The sequence below is a fragment of the Cornus florida genome, unplaced genomic scaffold, assembly GCF_030987335.1.
Source record: "Cornus florida cultivar Cherokee Brave unplaced genomic scaffold, ASM3098733v1 CherokeeBrave_3.0.0_Hap2_Chr11, whole genome shotgun sequence".
NCBI classification, from domain to species: Eukaryota; Viridiplantae; Streptophyta; class Magnoliopsida; order Cornales; family Cornaceae; genus Cornus; species Cornus florida.
The window spans coordinates 133,281,506-133,291,793 of NW_026775581.1; the positions used below are offsets into that span (position 1 = coordinate 133,281,506).

The window sequence follows — 10,288 nt, forward strand, 5'->3', positions numbered from 1 at the left end:
TTTCCTTTTCCTTCATTTTTTTTATTTTTTAAATTAGAAAAGACATCAGACTCTGCAACGGGGGACCAACTCTCAACTCATATATACCCTCATTCACTTCTCTGTTTGGATTCGACGCGGATATGTTCTTCTTGTAACATTCTTCTCTATACGAATTCGCAACTTCCTCGTTGAGGTCGGGCTACTATGCCTATCTGGGTTATCTTATCAATGAACACCGTCTTGTCATCCATCAAAGTCGGGATGGGATCTATGGAAATTGGTATGGCTTTGGGACACCCTAGTATGCTTATATTTTAAGTAGACAATTCAAATTTGAATAAATTTGAAATAATTTTTTTTTAAGAAAATTGAAATATGAAAAAATATTTAACAATAAAAAAATAAAAGAAATTGTCAATTTAAAATTATCATGAAAATGTTGGAAAATGAAAACCTATTGCTAATAAAATAACAATTACAACTTTTCCATTCTTAGGAGGAAAGTGATTCGAGCCTGAGTATGGAATAAAAAATAATAATAAGCTAACAAAAGAATACATATTTATTATCAATTGGTATGGGACGGGTAGGTTTTAGACTATTTTTCTAAACTTGTCCTCAACCACATTAAAAAGATCTAAAAAGACGGATTAAATTGACATCTTCCTGAGAAACTTCCTCAGCCATGGAAATTTGAGCTTTTGGGTTCTGATAACATAAAGGAAAGATAGTTGTATTAGAAGAGAAAAACCCGCATTGTCTTGATCTTTGCTCCTCTAAAGACTGGTTATGTGAGAGTCTTTGCCTTGACTATTCTATTCTGGCTTGCTTGTTTTGGTACTGCGATTAAACTTGCAACCAATAAACTAGGTTACCTTTTCCTTTCCTTGAGCAGTTTCTCTTATTACATTTTCTTCTCTTTTTAGAAAATACTCGTATGAATAAGGTTAAAGTAGTCTTACCACTCCTCTTGGAGAACAACATTGAGGGTAGTTGAGTAACTTACTTACAAAATACAATAAACACTTGCTTGATTTTACATTAAGTAAGCGCTCATTTGCCGAGCTGTCAAAAAATTATTGTTGGTAAAAAATATGTCAAGTGTTTAATAATACATTATAATTAAATTATTTTTTAATTTTGAGAAGAATTAAGTACCCACGATTATCTAAGTCCCGTTTGGCATGCGTTTTGTTTATACTGTTTTTGTTTTTGGGCTGCTACAGTGTTGATTTTGACAACAAAAGAATGTTTAGTGTGATCTTGTTTTATTTTACATAGTGCTAAAACACTTCGTGAACAATGATCTAAAACCAAAATACCAAAAAATTATTTTTTCTTGTTTTGACAACTGTTCATGGCCCAAAACCATAAAAGTTGTTTTTTTTATTTCAGTTTTCGACATTTCCACAGCAAAATATCGTTTCTAAATATGCTTTCGATTTTTTTCCAAAACACTCCTACAGCAAAAACATTAATTCTGTTTTAGCCAAAAACGAAATAACTAAAACAAAGAGCATGCCAAACAGTCCCTATTGATCAACATTTTCATTAAGCCTTTAAGGAGTGAAATAGTCTTCGAATAATTCAATTCAAGAATCATGCTTCCTCGTTGTTTTTGTGAAGTATAAATTTTTAAACGGACATGTGAGACACATGCATTGTTCCATGTAAAGTTATTAACTTGCCTTTTTAAGTTTGAAATATTCAAGTTTAAAATTTTAAATTCCAAAAGTATATATAAAAAGATGAAATATATTATTTGAAAAAGGTTAGTGTGACAGCCAAAAATAGAAAATGGACACTGTTGTTTTTTGGTGGGTAAGACGGAGTATTGTGCACATATAGATTGACCAACATTTTAATTAAACCGTCAAGCAGTTAAATAGTCTCTTAGATGTGGTCGTTCACCTTTCTGATCAATCTACACAACAATCCCCTATATTATAGCCTTCATAATTTGGACTTTGCTTATATCCTTTCCTACCATGTGCCATTGGGTTTGTGAAATAGGGTTGGGCTTCATACTATCAGAACCACATTTCAGATCTCTTTTAAGGTAAATTAAACACATTTCAGCACTAGTCTAGGTCAAATAGTTTTCTTGATGCAATTAAATATAGTCTTCTAGTGGTGCATCCTATGTGATGCTATGAACCATTTAAATTCACCATGCTGTCCAAATTCAAACCACGGGTCGAAAGTTTTCTTTGATTAACGCACATGCAGTCTTGAGAAACGAAATCACCCTTCGAAAAAACTTTTCAACTGCAAATCATCAGTGTTAGAAGTTGAGCAATGGTGAGAATTTTGCTTTTGTATGAATGCATGCTAGGGATATAGTGTGTATAATATAAATATATTTTATATTACACGCACGCACACAACTGAAGTACGAAGATCAAATGAAACATCCAACGAAACTGAGAGAACAAGGCACCAAAAGGAGACCTGAAAATTTACAATGGAGAGGAGCAGCAAAATTTACAACAGCAAAAAACCAAACCTAGAATTCAATTTCATGCCACCCTGAAATACAGATCACTTCAAATATATATTTGGCACAAATCACCGTCCATAAGTTCTGTTGCATCAACAAACAAAAGAGCCAGTTCCATGAAAACAGAAGGCATCGATCTTTTCTTCTTTATTGTTTATTACAGTATTTTCTATGTACTTTTAACTTTTTCTAGTACGCATTTAGGATGATCATAGGGTTGTTCCATTTTCTAATTACCAAGAAAAATTGGAAAAGAGTGAACAAATAATGTAACACGACTAGCCACCTAAGCGCCTCACAAACCAAAATGGACAAGGAAACTTCATGTTTTCCCGCTTAAATCTAGTGCATGCATTAACTAGGGTGAAAATTTCAACATGATTGACAATTAAAGCCACTGGTTTTCTTTCTTACCAGACATAAAAGGATTTCACTCTTGCGGCATCTAACAAGCAGTTCAAAACACGTGATTAGATGGAATAACAAGACAATCCTACACCTTATGCAATATCAGTAAAAGTAGAGATCTGAATCCAAGCGATGAGCCAGCAGAATATCTAGAAGTACAAACTCCTGGGTACTAATTTTTACCAATTATCAAAATGTGCTGGAAGTGAAGTACATGTTGAGTTTGTGAAAGCCATAGAGTTCCAACTAATGATTTGAAGACCTATTTCATTATGACCAATTCTAAAGTAGAAATCCCACCTTAATGAGACTTATCTTAGATTGCTTTATCATCTTCAAATCTGCCAGGCTGAAAAGAGAACTACCCTTCCGTCTTTCCACTAGCAGGGTCCATGACACAAAATAAAATTATACGGCATATCAACAAAATCTCGCACTGAAAGTACTAATATTACTCTAGCAGTATCACAAAATTAAAGATGTTCCTTAAACAGGATTCAATAGATGGAAAAAGGACCCAAAGGAAACTGGAAGAAAATATATAAGTATATATATATATATATATATATATATAATCTTTATCGATTCTCCTACTATCAATAAAGCCAGTTGAAAGAACTTGCTTACAAATACGACATACTCACTCAATTAGTGTACGGACAATCAGAGTAACCAATAAGCAATATTCAACCAACCAGTAAAATTCAATCAATTCTTTGATGTCCTTAGATGCAATAAAACTCTCTTAAGCAAAACATTCTAGCCCTTCACCTAACCTTTGTTTGCATGACTCCATAAAGAATGCCTTTTCCGGTGACAATATGCTTGAACAAAAACAGGAACTTACAACAAAGAAGGATCAAAATGCAACAGCCAATCAAATACAGGGAATTCAGGGAGATAGGTCAAATTTATTACTTTGGACAGACAACATATAAATACATAATCTGCCTGTTAAATTAATTTCCTGTTCTTTCAATGGGACATTAAGAAAAAGACTTTTTCCTATAGCCCAACCAAACCAATTGACCAATCAAAAAAATAGAAAGCAAAACCAGACATTGACTTTTGGACTGACCTTTTTCCCCATCCTCATAAATGAACTTTTTCCCCATCCTCATAAACCTGCTCCTGTGGGCTTGAAACAGCCAATGTTGCACAATACGGCTGACCTCATCATATCTCCAAATCTGCCACCATTTGATTCCAATAGTCAAGAAAACCAGTTTTGTATTCATATATAACATGCCACATTGGGCAAAACGGAATAACTAAAGGAAAGGAGAAAACAGAAAGACACTGTAAGTAAGTCTAAGTTTAATCCAACCGATCAATGCTGTTCCTCGCTTTCTCTGGCTGGTCCATATTGTTATTTGCTTTCTCTGCAGGATCCACACTCCTTAATTTCTCTCTCCTGTCAGTGCTGGCTCGTGATTTCTCTCTACGGTCTGTGCTTAGCCTTGGCTTGTCTCTCTGGTCAGTACTTGGCCTAGACTTCTCCCTCTGATCGGTGCTTCGTCTAGATCTGTCTCTACGATCTGTGCTGTGTCTAGGATTCTCCAAATCTAAACATGGTCCACATCCATTTCGAAAATGTGCTGATTTCTCAATGGCTGAAATGAACTTCTTGAGATGCTTAATGTACTCTGGGTAGAGCTCCAAGTCACAATGATTCCCTCCTTTAACCCATAATGGTTCATACTTCTCTTTACAGAGCTCCCAAAGCTTCTTACCATGAGAGCAATCTACAACATCGTCTGCAGTTCCCTGCAGGCACCAACAGGAAAAATGGAGTGAATCAGCATGATAAATGAACATACCTCAGAGAAGCGAGTCATGATTTGCATGGTACAGGTTCTTAAGTCTACATAAAACACAGTTCTTGTTCGTGGTCACCAACTAGTATCGTGGAAGATAGCACTAACATCAACTCATTAACTATTTTTTTTTATTTTTTATAATCGAGGTATCCCGGGCTTTGCCCCGACTAATCCACAGGACCCGTGCAAAGTGACCCCTCCACACGAATCGGGTAAAGCTCGGACTATATTATTATTGAAATAATATATCTAGCCTAAACCACATTACCATGAATGGAAAAACTCCAAAATAAATAAGTCACCCTGAAATGGAAAAATCATGGTTGTCAGCATCTTAATGATAAAGGAAAATAACGTGCACTATGATACACTTTCTAGTTAAAAAGATAATTATTGTTGAATGCTGATACATATTGTATCATCACTGTAATTCATAGCATATAGATAGAATAAACGAACTGATATAATACGTGCATGATAAATACAATACGTGCACACTTTGACTGTTTAATCATATGGTTCTTAAGGCCTCTCAAACTTAAAGCAGCAGTTCGAGACTTTATAGTGCTTGGAAACTTCTCGTTCACATCCCTTCTTTTTCTAAGAAATAGAAAGGTGAGATTAGTCAATTAACATAGAAACTTTTGAGGACCAGTTCTAGCTGTACGTGGGCTTCAAACATATAACTGATTTGACACTTGGTAACAAATAAGGCAGTCTTGATCAATGTTCTTTTGAATATGATTAAGAATATAAACATCCCACAAGACTAATTATATAGAATGATTGCACAAGATCAAACAATTAATATAATTAAACAAGCACAACTAGATTAAACAAACAGTGAATTCCAATCAATATTGTTGTTAGAGACACAGAGCCAGTGAAATAAAAAAGGAATATATGAATCACTTCATTAACTGTTAAAATTTGACATAAAACTATATTCCAGTAGCATGCTAAAAAAAACCATGCACGACTTTACAAATTTTGAACGGTGACGAGAAAATCGGATTACTCACGTGAATTATCAACACGGGACATTTGACCAACGGTATTTTGTCGATATTCTGCACCACAAATAATCAGTTTCTCTTAAATGGAGATCATTTCAGTACAGCACTAACAATTAAAGATCAGTTTTACATAATTGTGCATCAAACTAAAAATAAACCTTATATATGTCAAACCAGTATGTTCGCTTCACCGGATACATGACTCGAAGCCCAGATAGGATCGGACTGTGAAGAACAACCGCCCTCAATCTTGATAAACGAGATGCCAAATCTAAAGTGGGTCCACTTCCAACAGATTGCCCATATAATATAACATTCTCCTCCTTCACCCCATAAGTCTCTTCAAGGCATCTATATGCAGCTTCTATGTCTGCATAAGTGTTCTGCTCACTTGGCTATAAAAAGCAACAAGAGTACATAATTCAGCACTCAACCAAAAGTAATTTAGAAATCAAACTTCTTCCAAATTAATCCATAACGATGCCCTATACCTTGCCAGATGACTGTCCATACCCAGAATAATCATATCTGCAAAAAAATACAAAATTCAAAAGCTTTCAGGAGCACTTCAAATTTTATGTTTTCCCCAGGTTTTGCTAAATTTGTTTATTTTATATCTCTGTCAGGAACCAGGATACTGTCCTATGCCACATAATGACCCGTGCCAATGCAACAACCTCACATGGCTTATGCAATAACTACCTTGGTTAGCTTAAGCAACAATTTTTACATCGCTGATTCGTATATGATGCATTATGTTATGTAACTGATGTATTGCGTTGTGTGTACGGTCCAGGACGCGAGAACAGGATCCCAACACATACTGATTCCTTTGTTAGAGAGTGTTTTGTTAAGCTATCAAACAATACTCATTTTCGCCAGCTCTGAGTATTTTCAGAACATTAAAATGGGAAAATCTTATGAGAACGTGACATTTTCCAATACCTAGATTTCCTAAATCAAGATTCGGGTCTAATATTCGTTTTCCTAAAAGCCTAATTTCACAACCTAATTCTCAATATGCATATGCAGATCAACAGCTCCCAGCTTACTTACCAGAAAAGGAAAAGAAAAGAAAAGAAAAAAACACTGTGAATGAATTCGAAGTGTAAACATTTATAATCTAAACCGATCAAATTTGAGACATATATATGTGTATAGTTAGATGGATAAATTAAACAGAGTCGTGCCTTCCCCGGACTTCAATACATGTATATACTGATCTTGTATATACAAACACATGTAAATACTGATATTGCATCTACGCCTAGTCACTCACCCCATCAAGTTGACTCGCAGATGAAGACTGAGCTCACTGAACAACTCGTACATCTGACCTAGATCAGCCGCGTTGCCGTGCGAGTACAACAGCGTCAACGACGCCGCCGGATTCTTCATGTAGACTGCCACGATCTCGTTCCCTCTCTTGGTCGCCAGCTTCAAAACGTCCACGTTTTCTCTCGCCGGCACGTCGGAGATCTTCGTTTTCCCGGTGGATTCATCAGCGCCCACCGTGTACGACGGTGGATTCGGCGGAAAGAAAGCGAACTTCGCCGCCATCGTCGACGTCACCGTCCCCATCTCTCCAATCAATATTCAGAAACAACGCTATAGCTAAACCAATGGATACAGTTATATATAAATATATTATATATATGAAATATGTTTGTATTTGTGTGCGTTTGACTGTGTATGTCTAGTTGTAGAACTAGTTAGGGCTTTTTGATGTAATGTCTGTCTTTGGATTTTGAACGGAGAAGGTGAAGGAAAGTAGAGGGATTTCCGGCGTTAAAAATGAATATGGCACGTGTGATGTAGAATTGATTCCTCAAGCATGGGGCTGCACGGTTTAACAATGTTGTTCCTCTTTTTCGTCGACACGTGTAGGATATAAGACCTAATAATGTCTTTACCACGTGTGAGCTACATTTAACCATTTACATCGTATTTGGTAGGGCATAAACGTTACACATTAAAAAACAAACAAACTCTGTTATTGATATTATTTCCATTAAATGAGTAAAAACCTAGACTATAAAATCATCAAAATTATTCAGCGGTCTCTCTTTAAGTTACATAACCATTTACAATTTGGTTGTTTGTTGAGCCAAAGGTTTAATTTTGATGCCAAATTAAAATATTAATGTTTTTAAAAATAAAAAAATAATATTTTGAAGCCCTTTCATTGAGTTGGGAGTCCTTTTAGGAGTGTATTTTTGTTTTGATAACAATGAATTTACTTATTAAATAATTATTCTGAATTCTTATTTAATTTGCAAATTTTATATGCAGGTAAGTAAATACAAATGATGTTTGAATAAACTTTAATTTTTACTAGTTTTGAACTTTAATTTGCAAATTTCATATGCAGGTAAGTACATGCCAATCATGTTTGAATAAACTTTAATTGTTACTAGTTTTGAACTCAAAAGAGAGTACCCAAAAACTTACTAGTTAGAGTAGTTTTATGAATAAGAAGGACCTTATAAAATCATGTAAGAAGACGCATCTTTGGTAAGAAAAAGATAAAAAAAAATTAAACCATGAAATAGGGGCAATAGTGTATTTTTTTTTTCTTCTGTAATTTTAATGGAGGCAATTTTTAAATTTTATAGGTATATAATTTAAGAAAATAGAATTGGTAGCTATAAAATAGCCAAAAATTTATATATATATTTCAGTGGTCCGCTTATGAGCAATGTTATTGTATTTCACTTCTGCTATAAGATTTTTTTATAATATTTTTATTAAATTTATGTAATCTAGAAATAGATTTATAGTGGAAATGACTTGTGTATTTATTTGTGTGTGTGTGTATATGTATATATATATGTATGCGTATATATTTTGGACATTGATTTGTAGTGCCGGAAATTATGCGAATTGTTGGATAGGACAGAGTTAGGAACTGTCAAGCGGTTGGAATAATAATAGTGTTGTGGTGTGGACAGATCCGTCACAGTGTGTGTTGTGTGTGGGATGTCTTCTATCATGTCTTTGGTGGCACATTTTGACTTTTAATGTTTTGTAACAGTAACGGGGTAGGTGTGATATTATGCTCCAGGGACAATGACCTTCAAGTTTTATTATTTGATTGGTCCATCACAACTTTGTCTCGGGTCATTCATTGTGGTAGTGATTACTAATTGCATTTAGGATAATATTTTCAAATTGAAATATTATAAAGAACACAAAAAAAAAAAAATAATTAATTTTATTTACCTAAATTACACATGATGTCATCTTCACAATGTGTATTTAGTGAAAACAGTCCTTGATTTAGTAAGCATCATGATATTGGACACATGTCTTTTAGAAATTTACTCTTTGGCTTGATGTAATATATATATAATTTACTAATATAGTCGGGGTCGGCCCTGGGCAATAGGATGGTAAGATAAAAATAAAAGCAACAAGCCAAAATTTTCTGTTATATATGTCATAATAATAATCTATTTATTTAAACTGAACTGAAACTTCAAACAATAATAATATGAGTAAAGCCAGGCAATGCAAAAGAAAAAAATGCAAAAATTCCTAGACTCTGATTTGGCTAAATTCATTTATTTATTTGTTTTAAGATTTGACTAAGTTAATTAAAAAAGAAAGAGTTAGATGGTATATAAATAAAAATATATATAAAATATAAAACATAGTACTTTCTCTTTCCCCTCAAAAACAGAAAATTAAAAACTCTCCAAAATTGGATGTAAGAGTAAGACAAGACTTTTTTTTATTTATTATTTTTAATCTTAGCCAAATCAAATTTGAGGAGTTTTCGCATGCTGCCTATCATTACTCTAATAATAATAAAAACATTTTATGTTAACAAATTTTATTATTTTATTTTAACAAATTTTATTATTTCTGTAATCATTCATGCATTTTTAAAAAGTTACACCAATACTGTTTCTACTTTTTAAAAAAAATATTGTCTCCAACTACATATTAAAAAAAAGAAAAGAAGTGATTAGAACATAATAGAAAAGGTAAAAATTAAAATTTTAAAATCAAAAAGGAAAAAAAAAAAAATAGTGTCTTGGACTAAATATAAAAACAAAAATTATTAGAATAGAATAGAAAAGGTGAAAAAATAAAAAAGTAAATTTATATTGGAAAGGTAAATTACAAAAGCTGGTGAAAAGGACAAAAAAAAAAAAAAAAAAAAAAAAAAAAAAAAAAAATAGTGTCTCGAACTACATATAAAAATAGAAATTGTTAGACCAAAATAGAAAGGCAAAAAATAAAAAGATAGAAGATAAAAGAAAGAATTGTCTCATACTACATATAAAAATAGAAAATTAATAAAAGGTAAAAAATAAAAAGATAAAATCAAAAGGAAAAAAAAAAAAATAGTGTCTCAACTACATATAAAATGGAAAATATTAAACTAAAATAGAAAAGGTAAATTTATATTAAAATCATAATAATAATAATGATGTACTGAAATTTAATAATGTACTGAAACACAAGTATGTATTGAAACTATTTATTTTTTTAATAATATTATAGATGTTTATAAATATTTAGATGTATAGTCAAGGCGACCCTCTGCATGGGTG

At 32.9% G+C, this 10,288-nt stretch overlaps 1 protein-coding gene across 3 annotated transcripts; it reads right to left on the reverse strand.

The window, feature by feature from the left end:
- Positions 1-2,353: 2,353 nt before the first annotated feature.
- LOC132284738 (uncharacterized) lies at positions 2,354-7,532 on the reverse strand. 3 transcript variants are annotated; one of them, XM_059786870.1, is made up of 7 exons: positions 7,006-7,532; positions 6,218-6,254; positions 5,885-6,121; positions 5,733-5,780; positions 4,218-4,657; positions 3,969-4,080; positions 2,354-3,270 (listed from the first exon to the last, which is right to left on the reverse strand). In XM_059786870.1, the coding sequence occupies exons 1-6, from the start codon at positions 7,305-7,307 to the stop codon at positions 4,008-4,010; spliced, it is 1,137 nt and encodes a 378-aa protein (XP_059642853.1). In that variant the 5' UTR covers positions 7,308-7,532; the 3' UTR covers positions 2,354-3,270; positions 3,969-4,007. The 3 variants fall into 3 exon arrangements, with proteins under 3 accessions (XP_059642853.1, XP_059642852.1, XP_059642854.1); XM_059786869.1 differs by lacking the exon at positions 2,354-3,270 and having other exon boundaries at positions 3,782-4,080; XM_059786871.1 differs by lacking the exons at positions 2,354-3,270; positions 3,969-4,080 and adding an exon at positions 4,979-5,013 and having other exon boundaries at positions 4,495-4,657.
- Positions 7,533-10,288: the final 2,756 nt, after the last annotated feature.